Raw genomic sequence first — 17,380 nt, 5'->3', positions numbered from 1 at the left:
AACCTGTCATCTTTTAAACTTGTTTTATGTCAAACACTTGATGCTGCAGAGCTGAAAGGCGCTGCGCTCCGGCTTACTTACTCACCTCCGCAAACAGGCATTGCCCAATCAAATTTCTTCTACTTTTATACTGTAGTAACGAGTAATAATGATGGTTAAGGGAAATGTATCAGAGTAAAAGTAAACATTTTATTGACGGAAATGTAGTGGAGTAAAAGTGAAAGTTGCCAGAAATGTAAATAACGAAGTAAAGTACAGATGCATCAAAATTCTACTTAAGTTCAGCAACGAAGTATTTCTACTGAGATTTAAGCCATTATTTATTCAAAAGCAATTTATTTAATTTTGTAATTAATCTGTCGTTCATATACATGCTGAAGCATTGGGGAGGTTCATATGGAACACGGCTCAGCTGTGGTCCATTACACCACTAGATGGTACCGTGCTCTGCTGCACCACACCATGGAGCTGCCCTGGGTCCTGTTTGGGAACCACCCAGGCAGACCGCCGTCCATCCCCACCTCCTGAAAGTAGCTGTCTATCTGCCACACCTAGGTGAGACGTGGGCGCAGTTGCTGTGTTCGACACTGAGGCAGCTGTGTGCTGGATCATGCACCACGTGATTAGTGCCGTAGCTGATGTTTCCTCACAATGCAGTTAGAAAACTTGCCTCTGAGTTTTCTTAAGTAACTCATTTCAGTTCAATTAATTTAATTTATGTAGCGTCAAATCACAGCAAATCTGCCTCAAGGTGCTTCACACAAGTAAGGTCTAACTTTACCAACCCCCAGAGCAAGAACACAGGTGACAGTGGTAAGAAAAAACTCCCTCTGATTTCAGGAAGAAACCTCAAGCAGACCAGACTAAAAGGGGTGACCCTCTGCTTGGGCCATGCTACAGACACAGTTGACAATACAGATATACAGGAAATTTTTGGGAGTCCATGCTGGTGTAGAGGACAGGAGACCTGCAGAAGAAAAACACCCACTCCTTCTTCTGGATGAAGCCACACCTCAGACAGAGAGAAATAAAAAACAGAATCAGGTGGCAGAAAGACATCAAGAAAAATATTGGAGACTACATGACACCACGAATGCCCAACCATCTGAAAGAGAGACCTGATACTCGAGACATCCTGTCAGTACCTGAGGTGAGCGATTACAGTCCAAGTCTCACCGTCGCACATTAAGAACAGAATCGACCTTAAAGATTTGGAGCTTTGTTTCCTGTTTCCTGTAAAACAGCAGTTTGCAAAACGTCTGCTGCAGGCAGGAGTTCTGACTTTTTTTTAGTTTTGATGTATTTGGAACGCTTGCCTTCATAATTTCCTTGCTGAGTTAGATGGTCTCGACTCCTTAACACTACATAATGTTTAAGTAGAATTTCTTTGCTTTGTGCAAGTGTGTACTTTAGCAGTAAGTGGGGTCGTGGGAGATGTTGAGCTGTGATCCAGTCGTGGTACCTCTGGCTGCCTTAGACTGAGGTATGGCACAGGATCAGTGAGTGGTTCTGGCTCCTCGAAATCAGTCTCACACCAAAGCAACAGGATCGGTTGACTCTCTCCAGGCTTTCTGCCAGGACCTGGACCCTGTCTAAACTGGACTGTGGACTGGACCCTCCTCTTTGCTGGATGAATTTGTGAGGCCAGCAACTGGGATCGTTGGCTTTGACTTGGTTTTTGTTTTGACAGCCGCAGAGCCTGAACGTCTGGAACAAGACCAAAGTCTGTGGTGGAAGTGTGTTTTGGCTCTGAGTAAGAATCAGAGAAATGGAGCCACAAGGTTCTTATGTTTTGTCGTGACCCAGGTTTTCTACGACGGAAGTCTGGCAGATCCATCTCCTGGATTGTCAGATAGTTTGTCTTTATAACAAAGTGTTTGATTGCGAGCGGCGGGTCTAACAAACGAGAGCCGTGGGAGAGATATCGAAGGGGAGTTAATGATCCACTCAGGAAATAAATGGTTTTAAAGTCTGATCGGGTGGAACCACAGCACCTTCTCTCCGTCTCTGCTTCACTCAGCACAAAGTGGACCTGTCTGAGAGCTATAGAGGTTTTAAAAAATTCAGTTTATTTATACAACACATTTCAGGTTTAAACTTCACTCAACCCTTCAGCACACAGATGTTGTTTTGGTAGAACTTTCAGTTTTGGATTATGAAACAGGTTATTTAAATGAGGGGTGTTAAATTAAAAATGCACAAGGTTCCTGAATCCCTCAGGAACCATTTGAACAATCAATCAATCAATCAATCAACTTTTTTTTATATAGCGCCAAATCACAACAAACAGTTGCCCCAAGGCGCTTTATATTGTAAGGCAAGGCCATACAATAATTATGAAAAACCCCAACGGTCAAAACGACCCCCTGTGAGCAAGCACTTGGCTACAGTGGGAAGGAAAAACTCCCTTTTAACAGGAAGAAACCTCCAGCAGAACCAGGCTCAGGGAGGGGCAGTCTTCTGCTGAGACTGGTTGGGGCTGAGGGAAAGAACCAGGAAAAAGACATGCTGTGGAAGGGGGCAGAGATCGATCACTAATAATTAAATGCGGAGTGATGCATACAGAGCAAAAAGAGAAAGAAACAGTGCATCATGGGAACCCCCCCACAGTCTACGTCTAAAGCAACATAACCAAGGGATAGTCCAGGGTCACCTGATCCAGCCCTAACTATAAGCCTTAGCGAAAAGGAAAGTTTTAAGCCTAATCTTAAAAGTAGAGAGGGTATCTGTCTCCCTGATCTGAATTGGGAGCTGGTTCCACAGGAGAGGAGCCTGAAAGCTGAAGGCTCTGCCTCCCATTCTACTCTTACAAACCCCAGGAACTACAAGTAAGCCTGCAGTCTGAGAGCGAAGCGCTCTAATGGGGTAATATGGTACTACGAGGTCCCTAAGATAAGATGGGACCTGATTATTCAATCAAAGAGAAAAACACTCTTCAAGCGACCAATATGAGGTTTGACACTCTCATACGTGCTGTTGACACACTGCAGTAATGTTTGCTTTGGAGGATCATTGGGCTCGAAATCACGCAAAGATTAAATCAGTTCTGTGTTTTTTTATTATTATTATTGTGTAATAACTTGTCCAATGGCTGTGAGCTGAATTGTGAGACTTTGAATGATTCTAACAATATCACGTATGTATAATTAGGGGTCCAAGCCCGACTAGCATGGCGGGAAACCCTGCTGTTTTTGTTAAGTTTTATTTATTTATTTATTCCCCCCCCCCACAAAATGCAATACTGCAGCTTAAAAACTGGAGAGGTGCCACTTTCAGAACTGGCACAAACCCCTGCACGTAACTCAGACACCAAAAATGTAAACAAATCCGCCTATAGTGGGCGCTATAGCAACAGATTTGAGTTTTTGCCTTTAACTCCCAAACCATCACACATTCAAGTGCCTTATATGGACACGTTCACTTACTCGAGCTGAATCTCTGGAGTTAGGCCACGCCCCCATTTACACCAAGATAGTTTTTTTCACAAATTAGCAAAATATGCAAAACTTGACTTTTTCAGGCGCATCCCAGACCCTTCCTCTAATCAACACAAAACTTTACATGCAGACCTCTACTGGAGCTCAGAAGCTTGTGTTATTAAAATGAGCTTGATGGGTCTGAACCTACCTGAGAAATCAAGGATGAACTTCCTGTTACAAACAGGTGACACAGGAAGTTGGACTTAGCTGATGCAGAGTAGTAAAGAGGCAGCCTGATTAAAATAGTTTCTATTGGACACTAGGGGGCGCCATCAGTATCTACAGTTTATATCTCAAAATTGGCTTATCGGAGTTATATCAAATTTGACATGGATAACTTGGAACAGGTCTGAAATACATAAGGACATCATTGTTGAAAAAGGGCGTGGCCTGTTGTTTTTTAAATTTGAAAAGTGGGTGTGTCTCAGACCATTTAACCTGTTAAGATGACATTTCTAGGGATGATACATACCAGCACAAGGTAGGGCCACAGAAAAACTAACATTTCTGTGCCTCTGGGTGCGGCCCATAATGAAGAAAAAGGCATTTTCTGAACATTTTTGACCAGAACTCCAAAACAGTTTATTGCACAATCAGAATTCATACATCCACAGATTCTTCAGAGTGTGACAAATTGTCTGATATAGGCCACACCCATTTCTGTTTTTCCCTATTGTTACTCAGCATTATAAAATATGTAAAACCTTTAAATGCATCTCATTCCAAGCCATCATTTTGATCATCACCAGTCTTTGCAAGTAGAACCTATGGACCATTAAGAGATTAAGAGCTAAACTTATTAAAATGAGTTCGGTAGGTCAAAAACTGCCAACTTTACTGCAGGGAGCACTCACAACAGAAAATCTTGCATGTCTTCCCAACATTACTTGAGATAAACATGATCTCCTTATACCTTATATATATATATATATATATATATATATATATATATATATATATATATATATATATATATAATATATAAAATATACCTGATATCCTTATATATACCTTAGTATACACTAGTATAGTTCTACCTTAGAACTGAAATATATTATAGAAGACATACCTTACTGAATTTTCATGAAACGTTGCACAATGATGCATGGCAATGAGCAAAGGTTGTCTGCCAAATTTGGTAGACGTAGGTCATTAAGGTGCACCACAAATGGAAAAATGGCACAAATTGACTTAAAATACATGCATTAAGTAACAAATTGCATAGAGTTCACTTTGGTGTAATTGTGAATCACATCTGAGTTGAATCCAACAATTCGGTGATCATTACATGAAGCGGGTGTGCCTCATTATGCAAATTACACTCAAATGACATTGTTTTATGAAAAGTGACACTGGACAAGTGTGCAGCCCGTGAGGACGGCAGGCTGTGTTGTTAACACTGAACTGGAGTGACTCACAAGAGTGACAGAGAGAACCCCCCTCCACAGGATGCTGACATGGGGGGGGGTCACAGCTGTTATTCAGTGGATGTGCTTAAAAAAAGGACATCTTGGTTGAAGTTTGTCCTTTTGATGTTGAACCTGGAGCACCATCACCTGTGTGGTTCTGTGGGTCCGGCACAACACGTATAGAACCAAAATTGCACTGTGAATGGAACACAGTGGCAAATGGTATGAATAATCCATATCATGTGACATACAAACCACCAATCACACGACAAGAATCTGTTCAGGCATTATATAAAAACACTAACTACAATTTTTCTGGCACATGTGCTCGAAGCGTGACAGGATTAACTGCCAACTTTTCTAGATGAGGGTGGGAATGGTAGGATGGCGATTGGATGTCCTCCACGCCCGTTTAGCCAGGATCTCCGTGAAGTACAGAACAAAGACGAACAAGGTACTGGCTGCTAAACGGCCCAAGGCCACGACTTTGACACCTCTGCACGACACCTTGTCTGGGTGTCTGCTGAGGTAAAGTTTCTCTGAGCAGATTATAGTCACCAAAAACATGTTTTGTTTTCAGATATTAAAAGACATGAGGACGAACATAAATCTGGAAAGAAGTGTTTTGGCGCCGTGGCGAAGCGGATAATAGCCGCTGCAGAGACGACCACGACAACTGTCAGATCAGCTGTCATCTCCTTTGTTTTCACAAAATAAGGAAAGTCACAGAAACAAACCACTGTGACAAAGACACAGAGCAGCTTCATGTTGTGCGTGCGTGCGCGCGTGCACGTGCGGTGTATAAGTAACCTGATTATGTGATGTGATAGCAGCTCAATATTTAGACAGATTCTCTTTGACAGCTTTTATCTGAAGACTTCCTTTGACGCTTTTGTTTTTCAGAAAGCAGCGTTCACGAGGGAAGTAACGACAACAATGGCAGCGTCTGTGGCAGTGACTCCGCCTTCTACAAGCAGAATGAAGGTGACGTTCATTATTTCACACCGTTTCCCCTCAAAGGTTGTCAAAGGTCTTTCGTGGTGATGGTAGGCATTACAGTAACCTTTAACCTACACACACACATGCACACACACAGAGTTATAGTGCTGTGAAAAAGTGTTTGCCCCCTTGAGCCTTTACATGTTAGATTTTTATTAGGACATCAAAAAACAAAACAAAAATTCAGGCCTTGTATATTAGATTTTCCAAAATCATGCTCTTTAAACTCACAGTGAAAGTAAATCTCTACAGTTTGATATAAATAAATTAAAAATCTAAAAGCCAAAATGATGGTGTGAATAAGTAAGTTCCCCCTTTAGTATAGCACATGTAAACCATCACTTTTATATACAGTTTTCTTCGGACAAGTCCGAGGATGGATACATGAACATTCCCAAGACACTGACTGTGTCTTGGACATTATTTACATGAATTATGACGAAATACAAACAGTATAGCACTCTATGGTAAATCTGTGTGGAGTCGATAGTTCTCAAAAACTGAGTGACTGTATAAGAAGGTGAAGAGTGAGGAAAGCCACCAAGACACCAGGGCAACCCTGAATAAGTTCTAGACTTCTGTGGCTGTGATTGAAGAGTGTAAGGAGGCAAACAATTTTTCACAGCACTATACATCATTAAAAAGTCTCAGACTCCTCGTCCGAGGGGGAACAACATCGATCCCTGTTGGTAAGAGCTGCAGAAAAAGGGTGCCGTGATCGATCGTCAGGGGTGCCGTGGGCAATTATCAAATATCACCATTATCGGGTGTATGTGCTGTAAGTGTGGCAGATGGTGTAATGCTCTTTTATTCCAGTAGATGGCAGCAAAGCACGCAGTAGCGCTGAGCCATGTGCTGGCATGGAGGCGTGATCGCCATTTTAATTCCGGGCAAGTTAGTGATTTGTGTGCATAGAAGTTCACTTAGTCTCATCAAGAGACAGGTGGAATATGCCGGAAAGCTGCGCATGTTGGCAAAGTCACAAACGGAGGAACAAGGGAGACAATATTTCCTTCCATAAGTAAGTGGTTTTGGTTATTGTCACTTTGTCCGTGATATTTGGATGATAAACAGCTGTATGTCTCCTGCCGTACCTGTGTCGCCCAATGACACGGATCATTAATTTCACTTATGTCTAGTTGATATTTTCCACTGCTAGACCAATGTCTAGTTAAAGTTCTTGTCGTTAGTGACTAAAAATTGTTTGACAAGACTGAGGAGTTTTTTTTTTTTGCACCTTAAAATAATGAGATTAATGACCCGCGCTGTGCTGCCACACACACAGAGATGTGCACACACACACCGCTGACTTCATGAATGAAACTCGGTCAATAAAGGATAATTGTGTAAAAATATAATATATATAAATGTATTGTAATGGTTTTAGGAGCCGCGCTGGGTTGAACACAGCAGCAGCAGCTCAGCCGAGCAGCGTAGCTTATCAGCACAGATCCGTGTAACTTTCAACACTAATATTTGTGAATGTGTGTGTGTCAGAGTAAGTTTAATACTTTCCTCACATAATTTAATTTAATTTTACTGGCTCGATATCCAGGTCAAAATGGCATTTTAACACGTATTTTGTGAGCATTTTTCTGAGTGTGTTCAGTCGCAAATCTCCACTGAAACTGCATTAACATCCGGGTACTTTGTCAATATTTTGCCCGGTTAGGAGACGTCATGTCGCTGTTCATGAAGGGACGTTTTCATTTAGTGTGCAGCAATGGGACTGCGCTCTCTAGTTCTTATACGAGGTCTATTAGAAAAGTATCCGACCTTATTATTTTTTTCAAAAACCATATGGATTTGAATCACGTGTGATTACATCAGACATGCTTGAACCCTCGTGGGCATGCGAGAGTTTTTTCACACCTGTCAGTTACGTCATTCGCCTGTGGGCAGTCTTTGAGTGAGGAGTCGCCCACCCTCTCGTCGATTTTTTTCATTGTTTAGGAATGGCTCAGAGACTGCTGCTTTGTTTGATCAAAATTTTTTCAAAACTCTAAGGCACAACTGAGTGGACACCATTCGATAAATTCAGCTGTTTTTCGTTAAAAATTTTAATGGCTGATGAGAGATTTTGGTCTGGTAGTGTCGCCGTAAGGACGGCCCACGGCGCCTGATGGTGATCTGCGCTTCGAGACGGCAGCGTCTCGCCGTTTCAAGTTGAAAACTTCCACATTTCAGGCTCTCTTGACCCAGTAAGTCGTCAGAGAACAGAGAACTTTCAGAAGAAGTCGGCATGAGGAGTTTATTCGGACATTCCATTGTTAACAGACATTTTGTAATGAAAGAACGTGCGGGCACAGTCGCACGTCGGGCCGGACCCGACCGCGGGGGGTCGCGACAGGAAAAACACCTCCGTTGGAAACCTTAATGGACAAGTTGGAACATGCCCAAGCTGTTAAACAATTTCTCAGTTACTCACTTGTTGAAAGCCATCAAAAGCCGCCTGAATTTTACAAATGGTTTTCAACACGTCTTTCATTACAAAATGTCCTTAAACAGTGGAATGTCCGCATAAAGTCCTCATGCCAGCCTCTTCTGAATCTTCTCTATTCTCTCAGGACGTCCTGGGTGAATTAAGCCTTAAATTAGGATGTTTTCAGGTCGAAACAGGCCGACGACGGCACCTGGAAGCGCTGCACGACGTCCTGCTCCATGGGAAGTCCTTACACCGACAGAAACACCCCATAATCTCTCATCAGCCGTTAAACTTTTCACCGAAAACCAGCTTAATTTCTCCAATAGTGTCCACTCGCATATTCCTCACAGGTCCAGAAAAAATTTTGATAAAGTAACGCGCGCCATCTCGAGCAGCGTGTGAAACAAAGGAATTCAGCCGAGAGGGCGGGACCACATCTCACTCAAGGCCTGCCCACAGGGAAATGACGTCACCGACACGCGTGAAAAAACTCACGCATGCGCACGAGGGTTCAAGCATGATTGATGTAATCGCACGTCATTCAAATCCATATAGTTAAAAAAAAATAATAAAAGGGTCGGTTTATTACCTAATAGACCTCGTATACAGCTCCATTACTATAGTATACTATGTTACGTCATATCTGTACCGCACATGTTGCTAACGTGCTAACGCACCGTGTGGAGACAGTCGAGTTAGTGGTGCATGACACATGACACATGACAGTGGTGTGCCGCAGGATTTTGTAAATATAAAAAGGGTGCCGCGGCTCAAAAAAGCTTGAAAATCACTGGCATAATGTGACAACGGGCATGCTCCCAGAGCCGACTTGACCCAGCGTCACTCATTCGATGACTCCGGTCCTCAACACAGATGTGTTCTATTTACTTTAACTTTGGTTTGATGTCATAAACAACAGTGACACGTGATGTTTTGTGACATCAGGACACAGCATGGCGGAGACGCTCACTGTCGCTCTGCGTGTTGCTGAGGAGGCCATAGAGGAGGCCATCGCCAAGGCGGAGGAGTTCAGTGACAGCTTGGTGAGGCATCACGCTGTTCTTCTTCTTCTTCTCCTCTTCTTTTATTTGTTTTTGCTCCCTCAGGGTACCAGCAGGTGGTACTTGTTCTGTTGCCACAGACCCTCATGGGGTCGCTTTGAACAGAATCTGCTTTTTGCTGTGTTGCAGGAGAAGCAGAACGAGGCTCGGTACCTGCTGGACCACAAAGAGGAACTCATAGAGGAACTTGCTACAGCAATTGTACAGAAAGTAGGTTTTATGTTTTTCTATTTTCTATATTTTGGCCGTTGATGCTCACGGCTCCTTCAGAGTTGTTCGGACTTTCTGGGTGGCCTACAAACATTTGTCCAGTTAATTTTGGTCCTGTGACATTGTCGAATTACACACTCAGATGTTTCAACAAATTGGGGTGGAGTTGCTCATAAATTGAAATGAAAAAGTAAAAGAATCGGTTTGCAGTATGGGGTCGTATTTTTTCATCAGTTTCCTGAAAATTACTTAATTAGTTTTTCAGTCTTGTTGCTGAAACAAACCAATAAATGAGGCCATCAAAAAAAGGAGAAAACCTTTGATAAATATGAACCTATTTATTGGGGAATGTGCAGACTTGTGTGAAAAATTTAAATGACTTTTTGCTTTAATTGCATCTCCTCGTTTGTGCACGCAGTAAATGATACACGTACACTGTACACTTGTTTAATAGCATTTCACTTTAATTAACATCTGTTAGCCACCTCATTAAAAATGAAATGAACAGCCGTGCTTGCTGGAACTCAATATCGCATGAACGTTCTCTGCATTACAAAGTTCATGATGATAAATTCTGCCTGTGCAGAAGAACAATATTCCTTGGGTTTGCACCTCATCCTTCTCCTCCTCCTCCTTCTCGTCCTCCTCCTCCTCCCACATCCCATCTTTCTCTCTCTGCAGATCATCCAGAGGAGGAAACATTCAGAAATGCAGACAGAGTATGAGTTTGTCTGGCCTCAGTCCTTGATTCAGACCAGCGGGTTGAACTCCCCGTCTCAGCCCCAAGCTTCTTCTCAAGGACCTCAGGACCCCCTGAAGACCTGCTACTCGCTCTGGGTCAGTCTTTTTTTTAAAGAGCTAGTTATTTAATGAAAGGAAAGTCGAGGCCAACTATAGCAGGGGGAGTTCCTGGTGGTTTACAGAGCTGGTGACATTCTGATGTTGATTTCTTGGTGTATTTGGAAATAACCGTCATCATTGTCCCTGTGTGAACCAGAAAAAATCTGAAAGTTTTTAACTTTCATAGCACCTCGCACTATGGCATGTAGTTCTCATGCTAACAGTCAGTGAAAACATGAGAAAATCCTGTTTGCCATCTGCTGAGTCTTGCCAACACATGGAAGACTTCAGTGTGTCAGTCCTCAGCCGCTATGCTATCTTGTTAGCACTTAACTGCTCACTTGTAGCCCGTTTTAAGTTGTTTAAATGATACATTTCTAAACTGCACTCAGAAAAACTGATGTTGAACTTACTAACAACATAAACCCTGAAATCTACCGCAGGTGTTCTTGAGTTTGTTGTTTTTAACTTCGGTGACTGAACGAGAGGCAACAGCTGTTAGGGGAGGGTCCACTGGTCCTAGGGTCCATTGGTTCTATGGTCCATTGGTCTTAGGGTCCATTGGTCCTAGGGTCCACTGGTCCTAGGGTCCACTGGGTCTAGGGTCCACTGGTCCTAGGGCCCACTGGTCCTAGGGCCCACTGGTCCTAGGGTCCATTGGTTCTAGGGTCCACTGGTCCTAGGGTCCATTTGTTCTAGGGTCCACTGGTCCTAGGGTCCATTGGTTGTAGGGTCCACTGGTCCTAGGGACCACTGGTCCTGACCTCTTTATATTATTTGGTGGTGTATATCACAACCCCAAACTGATTTTAAAGTTCAGAAATAAATGTAATACATTCAAATAGCTAACAAACCCGATCCAGTTTTGTTCAATTTACAAAAATAAAACATAATTCTGTTGACATACACCATTAATCACCTTTAACTGTACTGTTGTCTATAAACAGTAAATTTTGCTGAGTAAAATTTACTCTGCTGGGTTAACATTTGGTCCCAGTCTAAAACAAGTAAAATACCCTCTATTATAGAGTGAAATCAGCTCTACTGTCTTGTCAAATCAAGTTTTTCTACTCCAATAAGAGTTAGAGTTGTGATAGAGTTGATTTAGCACTGTCATAGAGTATATTTAACTCTATTTGGACAGGGACCAAATGTTATCCCAGCAGAGTACATTTTACTCTGCAAAATTTACTGTGAACTTGCTGTTCATTTTCAATCAAAGCGGCTGTTTTGCAGCAACAAGAGACAATGGTCCCTCTATTGCAAGGTAGGTGGGCCTAAAATAGATCCAAAGTCTATTTATGCAAATGCTGAGCCGCGCAACATGGTGACTGCCAATCAGAGTGAGCAGGCAGCCAAAATGGTGGAAACAATGGCTCCGAAATATTTGTGTTTCTGTATAAATGTAATATATTTCTCATATATTATGTGAAAATTAGTGAGAAATAAACACTTCTAAATCTAAAAACAGTTTTTATAACCAGTTAATACCTCTGAAGTGATTTACAAGACATCTTACAAGACAAGGGGAGCTGATGGTGCTTAACCAGTGGTTAAGCGTTGGGCTTGAGACCAGGGGATCCTTGGTTCAAATCCCAGCCTGACTGGAAAATCACTAAGGGCCCTTGGGCAAGGTCCTTAATCCTCTAGGTGCTCCCGGTGTGTCGTGGGCACAGCAGCCTGACATCTGGGTGAATATGAGGCGTTATTGTAAAGCGCTTTGAGCGTTTGATGCACATGGAAGAGCACTATATAAATGCAGTCCATTTAGCTTACAGAGATGTGAGCGTGCACGCCGCGGGAACACAATGGCTTAGTGATTAGCACTTTTGCCTCACAGCAAGAAGGTCATGGGTTCAATTCCCACCTGTGACCTTTCTGTGTGGAGTTTGCATGTTCTCCCTGTGTTTGTGTGGGTTTCCTCCGGGTGCTCCGGATTCCTCCCACATTTAAGGACATGAAGGTTAGGTGGACTGCAAACTTTATAATTGTCCAGGTCTCCCTTGCAAAAGAGATCTCAGTGGCACTCACCTGGTTAAATAAAGGTTAAATGAAATAAAAACAAGTGACCAAACCAACCCTGATTTTTGTAGCTAATGTGGTTGTCACTTTAGTGAGAAGGAGTGGGGCTAACGTGCACTGCAGCGGCCTGTCTGTGGGGTAATCTAAGCCAGGAAGATGAGGGAGAAAATATTTTCTTAATATTTTTGACAACACTAATTCACATGTGGAGTTACGGGACATTTTCTGAACTTGAACATATGAAAACATATTTTTTAAACTGAGCAACTGCTCAGTTTAAAAAGTTTAAAAAAGAAAAAGCAACACAGTGAGGCAAATAACTATTTGATCCACTGTCAGTTTTACAGGTTTTCCCACCTTCAAAGATTAGAGAGGTCTGTGATTTTTATCGTACGTTCTCTTCAACTGTGAGAGACAGAATCTACAAAAAAATAGAAAATCACATTGTATGATTTTCAAAAAAAAAATGAATTTGCATTTTATCGCATAAAATAAGTATTTGATCCACTAGAAAAACAGACCTTAATATTTGGTACAGAAACCTTTGTTCAGACATTTCCTGTAGTTCTTGACCAGGTTTTCACACACTGCAGCAGGGATTTTGGTCCACTCCTCCATACAGATCTTCTCTAGATCTTTCAGGTTTGGAGTTTCAGCTCCCTCCAAAGATTTTCTATTGGGTTCAGGTCTGGAGACTGGCCAGGCCACTCCAGGACCTTGAAATGCTTCTTACGGAGCCCCTCCTTAGTTGCCCTGGCTGTGTGTTTGGGGTCATTGTCATGCTGGAAGACCCAGCCATGACCCATCTTCAATGCTCTTACTGAGGGAAGGAGGTTGTTTTCCAAAATCTCACAATACATGACCCCATCCATCCTCCCTTCAATACGGTGCAGTCGTCCTGTCCCCTTTGCAGAAGAGCACCCCCAGAGTATGATGTTTCCACCCCCATGCTTCACAGTTGGGATGGTTTTCTTGGGGTTGTTCTCATCCTCTAAACATGGTAAGTGGAGTTGATTCCAAAAAGCTCTATTGTGGTCTCATCTGACCACATGACCTTCTCCCATGCCTCCTCTGGATCATCCAGATGGTCACTGGTGAACTTCAAACGGGCCTGGACATGTGCAGGTCATTGACCAGGTCCTCCTGTGTAGTTCTGAGCTTTCTCAGAATCATTCTTACCCCACAAAGTGAGATCTTGCATGGAATCCTCGACCGAGGGAGATTGACAGTCATCTTGTGTTTCTTCCACTTTCTAATAAATAATCATAACAGTTGTTGTCTTCTACCAAACTGCTTGCCTGTTGTCCTGTAGTCCATCCCAGCCTTGGGCAGGTTTACAGTTTTGTCCCTGGTGTCCTTAGACAGCTCTTTGGTCTTAGCTATGGTGGACAGGTTGGAGTGTGATTGACTGAGTGTGTGAACAGGTGTCTTTTATACAGGTAACAAGTTCAAACAGGTGCAATTAATACAGGTAAAGAGTGCAGGTCATCAGTGACAGTCCAGGGCAATCGCCCCTGATGTTGACGACGCTCCGAGCTGAACCTGGGTCTTTGATGGCAGAGCACTGATACTGAATGTTGCAGCATACACCACAATACCACATCACCATGAATCCTGGATGGCAACCACCCAGGTAGACATCTGGACCATCCCCACCTCTCAAAAGAGGCCGTCTGTCTGCTGCAGACAGGTGGAACGTGAGCCTGTCCTTGGCCTCAGACCTTCATTCTCCTGCTAAGATATCAGCATCACTAAGCACCTCTGTCCATCGTCCTGCATAAAGTTTTCTGTCAGTCTCAAAGACCGAGGACCCTGATACGTAGATGAATGTCACTGCCGAGATCGTTTGATGTCAGGTTTGTTAAAGTGTTTTAATTACTGAGATTTGATCTCTGCTCACTGTAATCATCAAGACATTTCAGGGTTACAAATTTAGTTTGTAGCTGCAGATCTCTGTTCTTGTCTCTCTCTCACACACACACACACACACACACACACACACACACACACACACACACACACACACACACACACACACAGAGAGAGCTGTCAAACGTGCAGCCTCTCTCCTTGTTCTATAGCACCATCTGCTGGGCACAATATTTCATGACGGGGATCAGTACCAAGATTTTTACCCAAACAGAAGGTCCAAGTGGTCTCTTATACGTTGTGTAGTTCCCCTGTGCACTGGGGGGGACACACACACACTGAAAAAATATAAATTAAACAACAGCTGAAGAGATTTTCACCAAATTTGGTGGGAATATTACACGAGTTAGTGTCTCCAGTTGATTAACTTTTGGGACATATTAGACAAATTTCAAGGTTAAGGAGAGCAAAGCAGGTTTACTGTCATATCTCCACTACCAATGTGACTACAGGTATGATCAAACGCTCACTGATCAGTAAAATATTTGATTGATTGTATAATAAAAATAACAAAGTGCTTCAGAAACCAAATCACACTATCACAAACTAATAAAAAGAAAACTCATTTAAAATAAATTTTCCATTTAGACGTTTCCCAGCATCAAGGGTTTTAGGCAGCCAAGAAAAGGTGCGTCTTCAATCTAGATTTAAAAATATCAGTACAGCTCTCCTGCCTCATGTCAGCTGGCATTTTGTTCCATAGCCACGGTGCACAAAATGCAAATGATTGACCACCTGTTGATTTCTTCCTAACCTTCAGTACACATTAGCAGGCCAGCCTCCTGTGATCGCAGGGCACAGACCGGCACTTATGGTTGAATCAAATCGGCCAGATAGGACAACGCAAAGTCAACAACAAAACCTTAAAACGTCCCCCGATAAGTGACTTCATGATAAAGTCACAAAGGTCATATATATACTCGTCGGCCACTTTATTAGGTACACCTGCTAGTACTGGGTTGGACCCCCTTTTGCCTTGAGAACTGCATTAATTCTTCGTGGCATAGATTCAGCAAGGTTTCAAAACATTCCTCAGAGATGTTGGTCCGTATTGACATGATGGCATCATGCAGTCTGCCCATTCAACCAGTCTGCCCTTTCAACCAGTCTGTCCATTCAACCAGTCTGTTCATTCAACCAGTCTGCCCATTCAACCAGTCTGTTCATTCAACCAGTCTGTTCATTCAGCCAGTCTGCCCATTCAACCAGTCTGCCCATTCAACCAGTCTGCCCATTCAACCAGTCTGCCCATTCAACCAGTCTGCCCATTCAACCAGTCTGCCCATTCAACCAGTCTGCCCATTCAACCAGTCTGCCCATTCAACCAGTCTGCCCATTCAACCAGTCTGTTCATTCAACCAGTCTGCCCATTCTCCTCTAACCTCAGACATCAGCAAGGCATGTTCATCCACACAGCTGCTGCTCACTGGATATCTTCTCTTTCAGACCATTCCCTGTAAAACCTAGAGACGGATGTGCGTGAAAATCCAGCGTGTGTGACAGCTTGTCCACTCTTCTCATCCACCCAGCCTCTGAATGAGAACAGAGCGGCTGCTCCTCCTGCTTGGTCTGTCATGGTGCACTGTAGTCATTTTAACAGGACCACCCGGATTGTGATCAGTGTTAAATTATATTGCAACACCAAACACCATCTTCCCTCAACTTCACAACATTGTATATTTCCCTGGAGATACTGGAGATTAAGTAGGTGTTGGAGTTACTCAATTCTGACATATTTCCTTCATATTGTAATCTGAAGTCAGGTTCTCCGGATGGAGATACATTAACTTAAAAATTTGATGTCTGTGTGCTTCAAATTCATTCAACAAACACTAAATTTCCAAATCTCACAAAGTTGGTGGATGGAGTGCTCAGTGCAGGTGTGGCTCCAACAAGCTGCCTTTGGGCTTCCGATGGGTTCGTCTTTGTCCGGCTGTTTGATTGGAGAGTCGTCTCTCGATCACCTCGGCCATCTGATAGTCCTCCTCAAATTCCAGTGCTTCTGCTTGCTTCCTGTCTTGACCTTGTGTAGTAATCTGGTGATGACTGATTCAGTCTTCTTCCCAATATGTAAGAATCAGTGTGACCCTGAGACTAATCCAATCAGCTTCCCATAATACCAACATTTCCTGAGTATAAGTCAGTTTTTTTCCTTATACAACCCCAATTCCAGAAGTTGGGACATGTTTAAAATGTAAATAAAAACAGAATGCAATGTTTTGCAAAACCTCTTCAACCTATTTTCAGTTGAATACACCACGAAGACGAGATATTTAATGTTCAAACTGATAAACTTTATTGTCTTTGTGCAAATATTTGCTCATTTTGAAATGGATGCCTGCAACACGCTTCCCAACTTCATTGGAATTGGGGTTGTACTTCAGTGTGACTATACGTCTGTTATTATTGTTATTATTTTTTATAAAGGGCTTTTCCAGATATAAAAGCATTTAACAAAATAAACTCCAGTAATAAAGAGATGATCTAAAAAAAAAATCTAATGGACTCACATACAGTAGTTAATGTAGTGTTTCCAATGTTTTGGGCCAAAAATCTGTGTGCACCTGATGATTTCTTTTGTTCAAACTACATCAAATAATATCCAATATGTGGTCCATCACAAATTTTCAGCTTGTTTATTTTTGGAATTTAGCAGTCCTTATGGCACATACCACAAGGTGTCAGTTTCCTGCACAAATCCATTGTTCACTTCTCCGTGTTGCTGTAGGCCAGCATTCCATTTGTATCCGGCACCTTCATTTCTTTTCTCCCAACTGTGCCAAATAACGTCTGGTATATCGTCCAACACATGATTATTTGTCCGACTTGCTTATTTTTGGAATTTAGAAGTTCTTTTGTTAAGTCACAGCACAGGCTGTGGTGTGCACATGTGAAACACTGAGTTCCTCTCTTATGTCAAACTTGCCACCAGGGAAACGCTGTGTTAACAAGTAAATTCCACATACAGGAAAAAAAAAATAAAATTCATACTCCAATCAAATCAAA

The 17,380-nt window shown here is 42.6% G+C and overlaps 1 protein-coding gene across 3 annotated transcripts in view; it reads left to right on the top strand.

The window, feature by feature from the left end:
* myrip (myosin VIIA and Rab interacting protein) overlaps positions 1 to 17,380 on the top strand; it is a 272,255-nt gene that overhangs the window by 226,446 nt on the left and 28,429 nt on the right. For all 3 annotated transcript variants that reach the window (XM_034189840.1, XM_034189763.1, XM_034189685.1), the window contains exons 5-8: positions 5,792 to 5,872; positions 9,258 to 9,355; positions 9,503 to 9,583; positions 10,265 to 10,420. In XM_034189840.1, the coding sequence (XP_034045731.1) occupies positions 5,792 to 5,872; positions 9,258 to 9,355; positions 9,503 to 9,583; positions 10,265 to 10,420 (416 nt within the window). The remainder of the gene's footprint in view (positions 1 to 5,791; positions 5,873 to 9,257; positions 9,356 to 9,502; positions 9,584 to 10,264; positions 10,421 to 17,380) is intronic.

This window comes from Thalassophryne amazonica, chromosome 1 (genome assembly GCF_902500255.1).
Source record: "Thalassophryne amazonica chromosome 1, fThaAma1.1, whole genome shotgun sequence".
In the NCBI taxonomy this organism is placed as follows: Eukaryota; Metazoa; Chordata; class Actinopteri; order Batrachoidiformes; family Batrachoididae; genus Thalassophryne; species Thalassophryne amazonica.
This window is presented reverse-complemented; position numbering and strand designations above follow the sequence as displayed.